The sequence below is a fragment of the Acinonyx jubatus genome, chromosome D3 (genome assembly GCF_027475565.1).
Source record: "Acinonyx jubatus isolate Ajub_Pintada_27869175 chromosome D3, VMU_Ajub_asm_v1.0, whole genome shotgun sequence".
NCBI lineage: Eukaryota > Metazoa > Chordata > Mammalia > Carnivora > Felidae > Acinonyx > Acinonyx jubatus.
The window spans coordinates 73,689,936-73,706,018 of NC_069392.1; the positions used below are offsets into that span (position 1 = coordinate 73,689,936).

The 16,083-nt window shown below is 42.3% G+C and overlaps 1 protein-coding gene across 6 annotated transcripts in view; it reads left to right on the forward strand.

Annotated features, from left to right (window-relative positions):
• The window catches only part of WDR7 (WD repeat domain 7), a 352,494-nt gene that overhangs the window by 73,715 nt on the left and 262,696 nt on the right, over positions 1-16,083 (forward strand). For all 6 annotated transcript variants that reach the window (XM_053205738.1, XM_053205737.1, XM_053205734.1 and 3 more), the window contains one exon: positions 1,270-1,484. In XM_053205738.1, the coding sequence (XP_053061713.1) occupies positions 1,270-1,484 (215 nt within the window). The remainder of the gene's footprint in view (positions 1-1,269; positions 1,485-16,083) is intronic.

Consider the following 16,083-nt stretch of genomic DNA (forward strand, 5'->3'; position numbering starts at 1 on the left):
CTCAGCCAAGAGATCGGGGTGTGTGGAAAAATCATATGTGCTGGTGATTTTCAAGCATTTTTGAACTTCTGAATCTTGTTAGAATATACACACTCTCCGTTTCATACATAGACAAAAAATTTCAGGTGACAATTCCTTCTTGTGCTTTGCCTTTCAAAATGTATTGGTGAAGGCTCAGTGAATTGGCTAGTAAAACACTGATTTCTGTTAATACTAGAATGACCAAGAATTAATTCCAGGACTGCTAATGGAAAGGGGACAGTGAGTCAGAAGTTAAGCTCTTTAGGCCAGGAGGGGCAAACTTAAGCGGCATGTATATAAATACTCAACACTGGGACTAGAATCTGTGTTTGGGTGTTTGGGTACCAGCTCAAAAACATAGTAGCAATCTTGTATTTTGCTGGCATTTAAGTTTCTGGGTGTTCACTATTGTTATTTTTCGAAATTGATTTGTCTCTTTTAGAAGACTCTAGAGGAATGCCCAGTGAATCCAAATAAACTTCATCATCATTTCACTGTCATTATTATAGTCTCTAGAAGATTATATACAAATCCATGCAATGAAACCCTTGTCTGCCTGGCCTGATGCTATGTGCTGTACAAAACGGTATACAGAAGAGCTGTCTGCTTTATAGGATGGAGTTGTGCTCTGAGACACAAAGTGCATAGATGGAGATGAATGGAAAGAATGGCCAAGTGAAGAAGTGGTTACAAGTTGGACTAGTAGTTATTTTCACAAACACACAGAGGAACTTTTGATTGGGTGTGAACCGTAAGAGTCAAGACATCAGACAAAATGGGAAGTCATAGTTTTTCCCTGTTTTGTGGATATTTCCCAGAGAAAGAGAAGTTCCAGGAATTATTAAAGTAGAAAACATGAGAAGAATAGCAAAAGTTAGTTCTTTTGTTTAAAATGGATAGACAGCTTAGAGGAAGCTGAAGTCATAGAAATTGGTATTTGTAGTAGAGTAATGGTGTGGAGTATCAGGAAGACCGTGGAAAAAGCCTGGGGAGAAGGTGTTGAAGGTATTGGCTCTGAACTTGACTATATTGGGAAGTGGTGGTCGGGGCATTCATTACAGGAGAAGAAACGGTTACGGTAATGCCATGTGGAAGGTCCCTCGAGGAGGAAAGTACAAGAAAATGTTTCTGAGAGGCACCGATAAAAATATTCCCACATGGAAAACGTCTATGCATTTTCTTTCCTTAAAAAACCGTTTGAAGCGTTTATAGTGTTGTGTGCTGATGGTGAATGTCTATGTCTTCCAGGCGCGTTGGATCGCTGCGTGATGGGGATAACCGCTGTAGAGATACTGAATGCCTGTGATGAAGCAGTTCCCGCTGCGGCTGACTCACTTAGTCACCCAGCCATCAACCTCAAGCAGGCTATGACCCGGCGTAGTCTTGCTGCTCTTAAAAACATGGCCCATCATAAGCTCCAGACTCTTGCAACTAACCTCTTGGCTTCCGAGGCATCTGACAAAGTAAGTGTGGTATGTGGGCCCGTGTGTGTAGACTCCCATTCAACTTCACTTCATAACACAGTTTTGGCAGGTCTTATGCAATAACTTTGGGGAGAAGACATGGATGACAAATAAGCTTCTGGTTTTTATTTAGGCCTATCCAGCCTTGTTTTAGCACACTTCATGTATTTGGCACTTTGAAAAAGGAAGTTATTCTCACCACTTAAAATAGTTTAAAATGAGGGGCGCCCGGGTGGCTCAGTCGGTTGAGCGTCTGTCTTTGGCTCCGGTCATGATCTCATGGTCTGTGAGTTCAAGCCTCGCGTCGGGCTCTGCGCTGACAGCTCAGAGCCTGGAGCCTGCTTTGGATTCTGCGTCTCTCTCCCTCTCTGCCCCTCCCATGCTCATGCTCTCTTTCTCTCTCAATAATAAATAAACGTTAAAAAAAATTTTAAAAATAGTTTAAAATGATTTCTGCGGAATTAAGTGACTTCCATTTCTGAAATTAGAGCGAACCTTTATCATGTAATCTGGCTTTCGGTTTTCTGACAGTCTTCCTGTTGAAAGATTGAGCACTGGCTCTTACCTCTCGGAAGAAAAAAAAATCATGATTTAGGTACAATTAAGATGTTTCTAATTGTGGCTGCTCCTTTGTTTGAAAAGCACGCTCTGATTTTAGTAAGGTTGGCCCATTATAAGGATTTTAGAGGATACTTGGGAATAGGTAGGGCCAGGTTGTTCAAGCGCCAGTGCTGGCCAGGACCCAAGCTGGATCACACCTTCCCTGCTGATACTCACATGAAGGCATCAGCTACTTCTTGAGTTAACAGGAGATGATCCTACGTAAAAGAAGAACAAATAATCCGAATTCATTAATTGGTTATTTGTCTTTAGTTTTATAGAGGCTAACCACTGCTTGGTTTGTGGTGTTTATGTTCTGTGGTACTGTTAGAACTCGCTTGTCTCTGGTAGTGGCTGCATGAAACTGAGAGACAGTATTAGCATCTCATCTGAGCCACAACTTAAAATTCCCGGGTGCATCTGAGTATTCATTAGAATCGTTAGTGGGTAGCACAGATGCTGTTATTTTCATTCTCTCTCATTCTGGATTGCTATTTTTTTTTTTTTTTAATGGGTAGACACGTAGATAAATAATGAACAGGTTGAAAGGCTCATCTACAAACTTGAAAATTTGCCCATGAATTAGCACTGAGTGCTGATGACACAGGAATTACTATAGGTGGTTCCAGTGGCCCATTTCCTCTGGTAATTGGCAGTCATATTTGATCACTCTGTCTTTCCCCAAGAAATAAATGCTTTATTGGCTTTGTTGTATTGTATGTTTCGTAGGTCAGAATTGTGAAACCCTTCTGCGCTTTCTTTCATGCTTCCCGGCCTGTGTTGTGAAGTTTGAATAGAAATCACAGCTTAAATGTACTTGCCATGCTTATAATTTCTTTCAAGAGATCACGTAGATGTCCCTAGGAGTTCAGTGTTCATAGCACATTGTCTGATGTTCTATTTAATTTTTAATTCTATGCCAGTTTATAAAATAGTATATGCAAGGGTAAGTATGTAGGTCATGGAATTTTCAAATGTATTCTTTTTCTTGTTGGTATCCCCTAGAAGTAAAAATTTGTAAAAATCATGATACGACTGGAAAATTAAAGAAAAGTAAGTGGTACAGTTAACATTTATGAATGGCTTTTGTAAGTGGTCATGGTCCATTATGTGATTTTTACAGTCTTGTTTGTCCCTGTTTTAATAGCGCATTTTATAGTGCAATTAGTGATAAAAGCAGCAGATATCAGAGACACTACACTTATGTATTGTAAAATATATTGCTTGTGAACCTCCTCAGTCTTGTAGCAGTGGTAATTGTTGCCTGGCCTACAAGGAAAACAATTACAGAAGGGGGGAAAGGCTTAGGAAGCTGAGGCTGCGGGAGGGTAATCACTTTATGAAAAATGTATGTTGGCTGGACCATTAGGGATTTCTCTAACTATTTTCTCATGGTGAGTCTGAGGCTCCTTCTGAGGGGAATATTTGAAGAGCTGTCCTCTGGATGGCTTCCTAATCTCAGGAGAAATAAAACCCACCCAAAGTTTAAAAAAACAGAACATAACTAAGAGCGTGTCAGGGGTGCAGGATTGACTCTAGGATATGGGAACTAATTTTCTTCATGGGTCTCTCAGTGGAAAGCAAAAGCTCTAAGGGAATGCCCTTAGAAAGAGTCCTACCTTTTCCTTGGTAGACTAGTGTTGGCATTTGGGCTGTTTGGAGTAACACGTATTGTATATCGCTAATTTTGTTAATTATGCCGGACACGCAGAGCCTTGCAGACAAAGATGGGGGATTTCCTTTCCTCTGATTCTTTTCTTTCACTGGAAGAGCCAGAGGTTGTGAAGAAAATTACTCTTTATGGCTGCCTCAAAGTTTTGCAAGATGTGTGTATTCAAACCCCTGTGTGTTTCTCTTATGGCGTGTATCTTAATTTCCCTGGTATGGTAATCACTTACCAGCTTCCCTGATTCTCCCCACTGAAATTCAGCCTTCTCGCAGGCGGGGATTGTGACTTATTTATTGCCGTTTCCCTCCTGACATCTAGTAGCAACTGTGCAGTAAATGCGTATTGGGTGCTGTGTGGCAGGAAGTGCTGATGGCCTCTGCCTCAGCCTCTTTGCCCAGGTCTTCTCCCTTCCCTCACAGTTGATGGTCTTGGCTTGACGACCAGATCTGTTCCTGTTTGTATGGCCTTAGACGTGGAACCTTTATTAATCACCTTTGCCCTCTGCCCAGTTTTGTATTCTCCCCTTTGGTTGTGGCGAGCAAGCTCGTCCAGGCATAACTCGTTCTCCTTTGCTGTGTCTGTATTGTCAGCATTCCAGTGTGTCCTGCAATTATGTCAGCTGGACCCTTTCCTTTACTTTTTTTCCTTGTGACTCTAGAGCAGTGTTGCTCATCCTCAGCACTACTGACGTTTTGGGCTGAATACCTCCTTTTTTTTCCTTTAATGTTTATTTATTTTTGAGAGAGAGAGAGAGAGAGCGCGCGCACGCACATGAACGGGGAGGGGCAGAGGGAGAGGGAGACAGAGAATCCCAAGGAGGCTCCATGTTGTCAGCACAGGACCCGATGCAGGGCTCCAACTCACAAACTGAGAGATCATGACCTGAACTGAAATCAAGAGACAGACGCCTAACCCACTGAGCTACCTAGGTGCCCCTGGATAATTCTTTATTGTGGGGAGGGGGGGGGCTGTCCTGTTTATTGTAGGATGTTGAGAATCATTTTTCCTCTACCCATCACAAATATCTAGCATCCTCTCTTGCCCAGTTGTGACAATCAAAAATGTTTTCAGGTATGGCCAGATGCCCCAAGTGGGGCAAAATTGCCTCTGGTTTAAAATCATTGCTCTGGAGAGAAAAGGCTGAGAAATGCTAGACATCCTGCATCCTATATCCTATGTTTCTTTTCCTCTCTCCTTGCTTCTTTAATCCCTCTCCTGTGAGGATAGCGAAGCCATTCCCAAACTTCTCCTCTCTGCCCCCTGGTGGCAGAATTAGTTCTTGCATTCTCTTTGTGCTCGACACGTTCCTGTTCAGACCTTTCCTTAAAACACTTTACTTTGGGGGCACCTTGGTGGCTCAGTCGGTTAAGCGTCCAACTTCCGCTCGGGTCATGATCTTGCAGTCCGTGAGTTCGCTCAGAGCCTGGAGCCTGTTTCGGATTCTGTGTCTCTCTCTCTCTCTCTCTCTGACTCTCCCCCATTTATGCTCTGTCTCTCTCTGTCTCAAAAATAAATAAACGTTAAAAAAAAATTAAAATAAAACACTTTACTTTGTAAGGGATATTTTTTGTTTTTGTTTTTCTTTATGTCTGTCTGATTAGATGTTGAGCTTCTTGAGGGTAGGAGCTGAGTTTCTCATACTTTTATTTTCAGAGCTTTTATGTAGTATGTGAAGCATAGAAAATACCCAGGAAATTTCGTGTGAAGTTGGTTTGGAGGTATAGATTGGAATCATATTGTGGAATCTATTTGAATGCAAAGCTGAGGACTTACCTCAGTGGGTAAACAATACGATACTGAACAGTCTTAAAAGGAGATCTTTGTTTAAGAAATAGTTTTCCATGTCTGACATTTATGTGCAGGACACTTATTGCCGTGGGAAATGAACTGTGAGGCTGTTAGGTGAGAGGCAGTGGGAACTGGGATAGGATTAGGTAGAGGAAATGTTGAAGAGGGAATGACTTGGAGGCTGTTGTGTTGGTTGAATAGATAGGACTTCACTAAATAGGGAGGAGTTGAGACCTGTAAGATGATTTCAGAGCTCCGAGCCTGGTTGAAAGGAGAATGGCGGAGCTGTTACCAGAAACAAACAACTCACAGAATAGGCTTTGAGATTGGTTGTGATAGGAGACATCTGCCTCTTGTTTGGAGTGTTGGGAGATGGAATGTGTGCAAGGGGAGCAAAAAATCTTCCAAGAAAGAAGTGGAATGATAGTGAGATAGAGTAGGGATGGGATTCCACCACCACCCCCGCCCCCCCGCCCCAAACAAATGCTGGAGTACAGAGCCTGGATTAGACCATAGTGCCTATTTTGGGTTGCCTGATCATTAGAGTATTCCAGATATGCCATCTTCCTTAATTCTTACTGCAGATAGGTGACTTCGTTATTATCGTCCTCAGGGTTGCCAGTGATGAACCTGAAAGACAGATGGTTGGAACAGGGATTGGCAAACTTTTTCTATAAAGCACCAGACGGTAAACATTTTAGACTCTGTGGGCCGTTCGATCTCTGTCACAGTGATTCAGACCTGCCATTGTAGTGTGAAAGCAGCCATAGACAATAGGCCACTGAATGAGTATGACTGGCTTGCAATAAAACTTTATTTACACAAATAGGCAATGGGCTGGATTGGCATCTAGGTCATAGGTGGTTGAACCCTGCATCAGAGGATGGCATTATTAACAGCAAGTTTGTAGATACTGTTCTTCCACGGAACAGCCTTTGCTTCATTTTTGAAAAGCAGTTCAAAGGAGTGGTTAAGAACCTGGATTCTGGTGACGGGCATATCTGTGTTTCAGTTATGTCTGTAACATGCTACCTGTGGGTGACCTTGGGCCAGTAACCTGCAATGGCCTCGGTTACACATATACTTGAAAACAAATTTTTGTAAAGGAAGCAAAGGTCAGCAGTTGATCAGAGATGCGAAATAACATTACGACTTGAGGGAACGAAGGGTGGAATTAATAATTAGGGAAGTCACCGGTGATCATTAGGAGAGCTGCTTTGGAAGAATTAGTTGGGTCAGAAATCAGGGTACAAAGAACTAAAAATGAGAATAAGATAAAGTGGAGGTGGGGAGTATGGAAGATATGTGCTTTTAGAGGAAAAAAAGTAGTAGCTTCAGTGCATGCAGGGGTAAGAGCTGAGGTTTACTTTGTTAGGAGCTCACTGAATGTTTTTGTTGGTGGAGGAGGTGGAGCCATGTCAGAGGACATGATGTCGATAGTAGAGTTAACTGGAGAATTTACCCCGACTCGATGTTGTTTGCTTTTGATTGGTAGTGATGAACGAGAGGGAGGTGAATATAAGCAATGGAGACCATTGGAAGAGGAACCAGTGGAAGAGGAGAAAAGTAGGCTGTAGTATTATTTAAAAGGATGGAAGTGGCTTTAATACCTTGAAGGCAGAACCATCTTCATTTCCCTGTCCCATAACACCCAGCGTAAGTCATGTTCTAGAGTAGGAGTTAGTAGATTTGCAGACTATAAATAACTAGTAAATTGTAGATAGCACGTGGTGGTATGATGAATGCAGAAATGAAAATATTAAGAAGTTGGTCTGAGCATATCCGGTGATCTTTTTAAAAAATTTTTATTATTTTTGAGAGAGAGAGAGAGCATGCATGTGCAAGCAAGTAGGGGAGAGCCAGAGAGAGAGAGAGAGAGAGAAAGAGAATCCCGTGACATCATGATCTGAACTGAAATGAAGAGTTGGATGCTCAACTGATTGAGCCACCCAGGCACCACTCAGGTGATCTTTTTGATGACCTTTCTCATGAAGCATTTGCCAGAGACACTGGTTCTTGGTGAGGACATCTTGGAGCACGCCTTGGGTCAGTGGGATTTTACTAGTGAAGCTAGAAAGCCTTTACTGCCATGAAATTCGTTTTCTCTGGCCTAGTGTGTATAATTTTTTATGTGGCACCTTTATATCTTAGGTATTGTGTATCAATCAGGGTCACCCTATTTATTTTGAAAAATCACGAGGTTGAAGAAATTGAAAAATGACCAGGATGATTTATCTTCTGTGTTACATTTCTCTCTCTGTTGTCTAATTAGTCAAAAGGCTGAAAAAAACGAACGGGCTATATTTGCAAAGGTCAGTAGCTTTGTATTCTGTGTAACTAGGTGAGAGAATGGGATTTAGAAGTCAGATATAACCTACTGAGAACATGCTCTGTGTTTTTTGCTTGCAAAATTCACTCTAAAAAAATTTCATACTGATTGAATTGACTTTATGATTCATTGTGAAAAGGGCACTGTAAGGTACAGACAGGGACAAGCCATATGACGTTATATACAGGATACCAGGCCTTGTCTGGTGAACCGTTTATGGCCTTAGAAAAATTCTTATGATATGTCTGACCTTTGAAGAATCAATTAAACTTGCTTAACATTCTGCTCCAAAACTTTAGCGAATATTTTAATAGAAAATAAAAATATGTTGATTGTATATTTATTATGTATGTATAAGTATGTATAAATTTAGTTTTCGTTTAAGTAGTTATTAGGATAAAAATCTTTGTCTAGTCTTTAATAAATACAGTTAAGGACCCTTAGGGAGCTGTCTAGGCTTAAGAAGACAAAGGAGTAAATGTCTATGACTGTAGGAGGAGAATAAACTTTAGTGAGCACCCTTGTGATGGGCGATTCCCTTTAACGGGGTCACTGATTAGAAACCAAGTGTGGATGCTGCCTGCTCCTGGGATGACATTGCATCCAGGCCCTCTCAATAGAGCCAGATAACATGTTTATGTTTATACACACACACATCTGTGTTCCTGTTTTCCTAAATATATTAAATACCATCAGTCAACACTGTTACCTCCACGTCTAACCAAACACCAGAGTGTTTGCTCTAGCCTCCCCTCCTCAAATACTGTAACTTTCTTCCCCAGCTTCAGGAACGTCACTCCCACTATTTTCAGTGTCTTCACGGTCTTCCTTGACTCCCGATGGGGTTACATCCCCAAAAGCCCATTGTCAATTGAAAATCTCCTAAGTAAAAAATGCATTTAATACACCTAACCTACCAGGGATCATAGCTTAGCTCAGCCACCCTTAACTGCTCAGAACACTTACATGAGCCTGCAGCTAGGAAAATCATCTCACACTAAAGCTTATTTATAATAGTGTTAAGTATCTCCTGTAACATATCGAATACTGCACTGAAAGTGAAAAGCACAACAGTGTGGGCACAGGTGGCTCTCGGTGTGTCGGCTGTGGACACCCATGTGCGCTGGCTGACTCTGAGCCAGGTTGCTACCCTTGCCCGGTGTCAGGGGAGAGCCCAGTGCGTGTCACTGGTCTGGGGCCGGATCCACACTCAGACTTCCAAGTGCGGTTTCTACTGAATGCGTATCACTTTCATTCCAGTGTAAAGGCGAAGAATCCTAAGTCGGGGGCCATATGTATTTACTTGCCCAATTTCTCCCTTTATGTAAACAATTTCCTGCACACCCGGGTCTCTTTAGGTGTGCCACCCTAAAGCTTGTCACCCACAAAGGGAAAGAAGTCCATTTCTTTTTTATCCTTAACATTGTCCTTGTCACCTTCTGCTTTTCCTAGGGTGCGATTGCTTGTTGTTATTCACTCCTAGGCTTCATCTAATGTGATGTTTTCTTTCTAATTCTTTTTGAGTTCAGTCATTTCATTTCTGGTTTTTCTAATGCTCATATGTTCTTTCACGTTGAGTATCATTTTAAAAGTGTTCATCAGCTTGTTTAGAAATAGTACATTCATTTTTATCTGCATTTTGAGCATATCTGTATTTTTCCTTCTGGTTCTTAATTCTTTTTAATTATAATAATTTGACCTCAATACTTTTCTGTTGTTCACTGCTCACCTCTTTTGTAAAAGATTTTTTCCTGGACTTTTTGAATGATTAATTCAGATCATTTTTCTAACTTCCCAAAACTTCCTTTTCTGTTTTTCATGTGGTTCGAAAATATGGTGGCTCGCTTTCTAAGCTCTCCTAACACCGTTCCTCACCTCTTGTTTGCGGGGGGGGGGGGGGAAATTACCTGGCAGTTTTGATGCATGCTTAGCAGTTTCTCATTCCTGGGGGCCTTTGCCAAAGGGAACCCTGATGTAGTGGTGTTGCCCGTGGACTGGGACTGCCACGTGCCTCAGCCTTTGTGATCGTGGCCCGTGCGTTCACTTGCTGTTGAGGCGGGTAAACTTCTCCCACGCTCAGCTGCTGTTTTTAAATGGGCCCCATTATGTTTTTCTGATAACCGTCAGTCAGCATTTTGGGGTTTTCCTATCAGATCTGTCGCATCCCTCGCCACTTCCCTTTCCTTCGTCCTAAGGAGGTGCCTGATAACAGATAGACCTTGTAGCTGTTGGTGGGTTTTTCCATCCGCTTGAGTTTTGGGATTTGTGGATATATTTTATCAACTTGTTTTGTTGAAATGTTCTTATTGCATTTCGGTTATCCTGTCTAATTGCTGTGTCTCTCTTTATGTGAGGATTTGGAAAAATTCAGTAACTATGCTTCCATCAGTGCCGTGATCTTTTCCAGAATCCCTTTGAGTTTCTGTATTCTTGATGTTAATTGTAAAATTCAATAATGAATTAGTTAAGGAGAAATTGTATTAAACATTCACTTTTTAATCTTAATTGTGTATTTATTATTTGAACTAGATGAGGCATATCTGTGATTACATATCATATATTGTCTCTATTCTGGATCAGTTGTGGGCTTTAAAGCTGTTTGTGTGAGAACATCCTTAACCTACTGGCAGGTGACAGAGTCCTTCAGTCTGGAATTTTCCTCAGGTATTGACCCACCTACTGCCCATATCCCACAATCTCACAACATAGTGGTTAGAGAAAATGATTTCAGATTCTATAGTGAACAATCAGGGACTTTTTTTTTTTTTTTTTGCCACCGCTTCCCTCTCTATTGTTTGTCAGTTGCTTTCTAAAAATTTCTAGAATGAGAATTTTGGAATTTAACGTGAGGCTTTTGGTAAAGAGACTCCTTAAGGAATAAGCTTGAATTTTTTTGGAACCATAAAAATAAAATGAAAAGAGTTAAAGTTATTGATTAGGCACAGGTATGTAAGTAAGGTAATGGGATTAATTTCTGAACATACATTATTACATTGCTGTTATCACAGGCACCAGAAAGTACAAGAAAGTCAATGGAGTCCAGTTGCCCCATCACCCTCCTCCTCTCTTTTCCTCTTTCTCCATCCTTCTTCCACAATCCAGCCGTTATATTACATTAGTCATCCTTCTTACCTCCGTAAGAGTGGTTAGCATTCCTTTCACGTATTTATGTCCTAATTCTGTTGTTGTCTCTTATTCTTTCTTTGCCTTTACCTCCCTTTCGTGGTAGTCTCACCCGCATAAGAAAGTACACCGTATGTAGGCTGTGAGTGCGTGTGTGCTCATCTCTGTGTGTGTGTGTCCTTGTACACTTGCATCATGTGTGCATGTTTCATGGAGTTTGTAATGAATGCTTTAAACATTTCCGACTCAGGTTATCTTTCCTCCAACTTTTTCTCCAGTTCGAGGGAAACAAGTTGTAAGTTATTATGAATATATTTAAGGGATAAAACTAAACTCTCAAAGCTAACTAAATATTTAATTGAACTTACTATATTTTTTGATGATTTCAGGATTTTTTGTTCTCTTCCCCTTTTAAGGATCTGTAAATGAGACATAACACCATCAAATAATGACATAGACAAGGGAGCTCCCCTTCTTGAAACTTACCAAGCCCTGTGGCTCTAGTGCCTTATTGGCCCTCTGCCTTGCACGTAATAGGTGTTCCGTGGGTTTATGAATGGAATTCATAGGTCATATTGAATGTAATTCATCATATTATTCTGAACCAAAAAAACCAGTCTTGTTCTATGATGGTTTTAAATTCAAAACAGTTTTGTTTCTCCTTGGAAGTACATTAACAAACCACACTATACCTGAGAAGAAATTTAGGTTGTTGAATAATGTCTGTGAGATACAGCGAAGGGGAAATTCCTTTTACCATCTCACATAATAAATCAAATGGCAGACTGCTGAGAGAATAGGAACAGTAGATAGATTTAACCCTGTGACCTTCTCAACAGCCAGATCTTTCCAGCCCTTGCGTGTGCTACTTTATATTTAACTCTTAGTTGGGAACTTCAAGGTATTTTGAAGTAATGTGATAGAAATATAAAGATTTGTAGCTAAGCGTTAATGTGTTAGTACCTTGGGTAAGAAATAATTTCTTGTAATATGCTTGAAATAGCTGTTCTTTATTAGACTATATAAAAGATTTTGAAACTTCTTGACTTTTATAGCCTCTGTTAGAAAATAATTGAATCAGTCTAGTTCAGTAAACATTTATTGACTACTAGCTACTCGGTTTGGCCCTGGAGAGCCAAAATGAATAAGACATGATATTTACCCTCAGGAAACGTAAACAGATAAATACAAGGCAGTGGAGTGAGTGAGTTGGCTGAGAAATGCAGAAGGTATTGCAGAGACCTGGACTAGCCTGAGATGATCAGGACTGGCTTCTTGGAGGAGGAGACATTGAAGAATGAGTAGAATGTAATCAGGTGACGGATGCAAAGAGGGCAGCGGGGAGTACCGTGTGTGTTCAGCATTGCTGGAGTATCAAAGAGAGGCGAGGCGGGAGGTGTGTGAAATGAGACCGGTCCATACGTACTATGTGAAGGTGCTTAAACTTTATCTTTTATCTCAGTGGCTTTCACACCTAAGAAGAAAAATTAGCACTAGAATCCTTCCTTCAAAGAGAATTTTATATGAGAGCTGGTATGTGCAACAGATACGAGGGAATGTAGAGGAGAGTTCGACTCCAAGAATTGAGTGATTAATGAGGCACAGGTGGTAAGCGGGGCGGACCCACAGATTTTCTGATTGGGTGGTTGAATAGAAATCGGTTCTCTCAAATGTGATATCGAACGTAGGAACCGGTTTTGCAGGGGATGGTGATGAGTTGCTTCGTATATGGGGGGGGGGGGGGTGTGGTGATGGATATACAGGTTGAGGAATCTCTGACATATACCTGGTGCTTAAAACCATCGAAGGCCATGGGACTATTCAGAGGTAGCAAATGGGCTGAGATAGACTCTGGGGCTACTAACCTTAAGGGGAGGAAGTGGAAATGATTCGGAGAAGTGTCAAGAGTGCGGGAGAACCAGGAGAATAGGCTCACTCATAGACTGAGGGAATCAAGACTTTTAAAAGGGGTAGTGAGTGATTAGTTGTGGCAGAGGCAGTAGATGTGTGGTATTGGAAGGACTGAAATGTGTTTGTCATTGAGGTCACCAGTACCCTTTTCTAGAATGGTCTCTTCAGGATGTTGGGGCCAGAAGCTGGATTGCCATGGGTTAAGGAGTGATGGGAAGCGTGGAAACAAACGACAGCAAAAGGATACTTTTGAAAAGTGTGATAGGGGAAAGAGGAAGAATAGGGGAAAATGCAGGTTGGCAGGCTCGTGGGAATGTTTGTGGATTAGGGTTAAAGAGCCAGCAGAGAGAGGGCTGGTCCACGTTAGGCTAAGGGGGCGGTACTTGATGAAGCTAGGTTCCCAGGGGATGAGAGAGTGGCCGACTGCAAAGGCAGAGGGAAAGAGTTTGGCTTTGACCTAGAGGAGGAAGACTTTATTTTCTGAAATCGAAGGGCGGGAAGACAGGCTGGGTGTCTGGTGGGTGTAGGTTTCTGTGCATGATGGATGGCAGTTGAAGAGAGGACATTCCTAAAACTTTCACGTTTCTCCAAGAAGTTACAGGTAAGATTGTGGGGAGGGAGGGAGCAAGAACCTGGGTCGGGACTTGATGAGAGAGACACATGGGGGAATGAGAGGGGAAGCGAAGAAAGAGTAAGAGGAGTGACTGTATTTGTAGTTGTAACTAGCTGTAGTAAAAGGTCTAGGAAAAAGTAGAAGGTACATGTTGTCACGGCTCCTGAACTGCAACTCTGTAATGCAGAGGTTAAAGGGCACTGAGGGTAGTTATAAGAGGTTGATTGATATGATTAACCAGAGGTTCTGGGCTTGTTAGGGAAGGAGTGGGAGGGAGGACGAGGCTGATAGCTTTTGAAAAAATCCTGGAATCCAGGGACTGAATGCCTCTATGATAATGGTTCCCAAACTGTTTGTTGCACATTGGAATCATCTGAGGATCTTTAAAAACTACCGGTGCCTGGCTCCTCCTCGGGGCTTTCTGACCGAGTTGGTGTGCATGTGGCCAATTTTCCCAGGTGATTCTAATGTGCAGCAGGGTGCAAACCACTGCTCCAGAAGGTTGAAGAGCAGGTGTGATGGAATATTTGGAACTACAGAAGATTGTGGTCAGCGTGGAGATATTAGTGCGCAAGATTCCTGAGGTGAGGACACATTCCGCTGAAGGGGACTGGAGTCAAAACAGCCAAGGAGTTGGGAGGGCAGCGTGTTCTCCATCTTTGGCACGGAAGACCCCGAAGCCCACTGTCCCAGTACCTCCTGCTTTTCACGGGGTCAGAACTCTGAGAAGACGGGGTGGTGCCATCCGGCAGGCTAGTTGGGGAATAGGGATCGGAGTGTCTTATTTAACAGTAAGCCACAAACCTGTCTTATTCTTGTCCTTGGAAAATAACAGTGCAAAAACATTGTTGATGCAAATAAAAAATGCAAAACAAAGTGATGAAACTAAGGGGAACTTATTTAAAAGCGAGAATGGCAGCAGTTGAAAACCAGCACTGATGATGTGCTGATATCAAAACCTCTCTTTTTTGGGAAACTCATAGGTTTGTATGCAGTAGAATGTTTGTACCAATGCTCTATATTTCATGGTTGTGTGACATTTAAATTCAGTACTGACGCTCTAGAATGCTGTAGTCCTATAGGAACTTCAAATTATAAATAGCAAAAAAATAAAAATAGCACTGTAGCATAATTAGCACATATAACCATAGTTAACTCCCTTTATTACTAAGTGACTCCGTGTTTAACATCGTGTCATTTGCCCTCCGACTTTGAATCCTTTTATATCCATTAGGAGGCCCCTTGCCCACGCGGGGTTGCAGACCATAAGTTCAAAATCACTGACCTACACGGGTGGTGAAATCTCCCAGAATGAGGGATGACAAGCAGGGCTTTGAGCCAGTGACAGTGATTTTAAAATTTAAAAAAAACTTTCAGGTATGACATTCATAAGATGACTTCTATGCTGTGGTGTGGAACCTAACATTAGCCTTGGATGGAAAAATATTAATTTCAGGGAGGCAGTTTATTGCGATGTCCAAGGATAAAAAGTGCAGTTGGCTTGTAGTGGTTGTGGCTGGAGTTCTATACTGTGCTCTCGGTAGCCTGGAACAGACAAAGTGTATCCAGAGACCTTTCCGTGGTCCTTCACACATCTCTGTCTTAGTTTGCGTGAAAATACCTATTTTTTTGTACTCACACTCCCACCCGGCAGCAGTCAGCCTTGGTGAAGGTGATGTTGTCTCAGGGCAGTGGATGGCTATGAAGGAAAGAGGTAGAAAAAAGAAAGGCAAAGACAAAAGGAGGGGATTTGCGGCGTAAATCAGGATTTTAGTTGTCCACGGTGTAACATGACTTGGTGTTCCCCGGTCTGTATTTTGGTAAACGTGGTACTTGCTAGTTGGTGGGCCTGGGATGCCCGTGTCTCCCTCACCCCTTTACCCCACCTTTCCCCGGCTGGCTCCCACTCACCCGGCTCACTCCCAGAGCTCTCCTGAGCCCCGGTTCTGTGACCACCGTCCCCACAGAGGCTCCTGAAGTTTTCAGGAATGCTGCTGAGTCTAGCAGTCACTTGTGTCTTCTCTGGTCCTCTGCCACTTGTGTTTATGTCTCTTTCTCAGTACTAATTCTTTTGTACCAATACACGAAAACAAGGAGATATATTTGCTTCCATGTCTGTTTCCGTGTATCAGGTTTTGTTTAACTTCAACACTGTTGACATCTGGGGCTGGGTAATTCTTCGTTCCGGGGCTGTGTTGTACAATGTGGTATGTTTAAGCAGTGTCCCCAGCCTCTACCCACTAGATGCCATTAGCACCCTCTCCCAGTGGTGACTCACAGTGATGCCTCCAGACGCTGCCTTGAGGATGAAGAGTACGTCACTTCTGGCCCAGGGCTGCTGCTCTGTCACCCTGAGAGCTCCTCAAAGGGTCATTCGATACTCCTCTTTGTGTTTCCAGCAAACTCTTCACTGAATCACTGAATAGCCCAGAATTTAAGGTTGATTAATATGGAGTGGACTCACGCCACGCCCCCCCCCCCCACCCCATCTCTAGAATCTCTGCCGAACTAATGCTGAGAAGCTCTTGATATTCGCCAAGTAAATGTCCGGCAGATACCAGGGGAC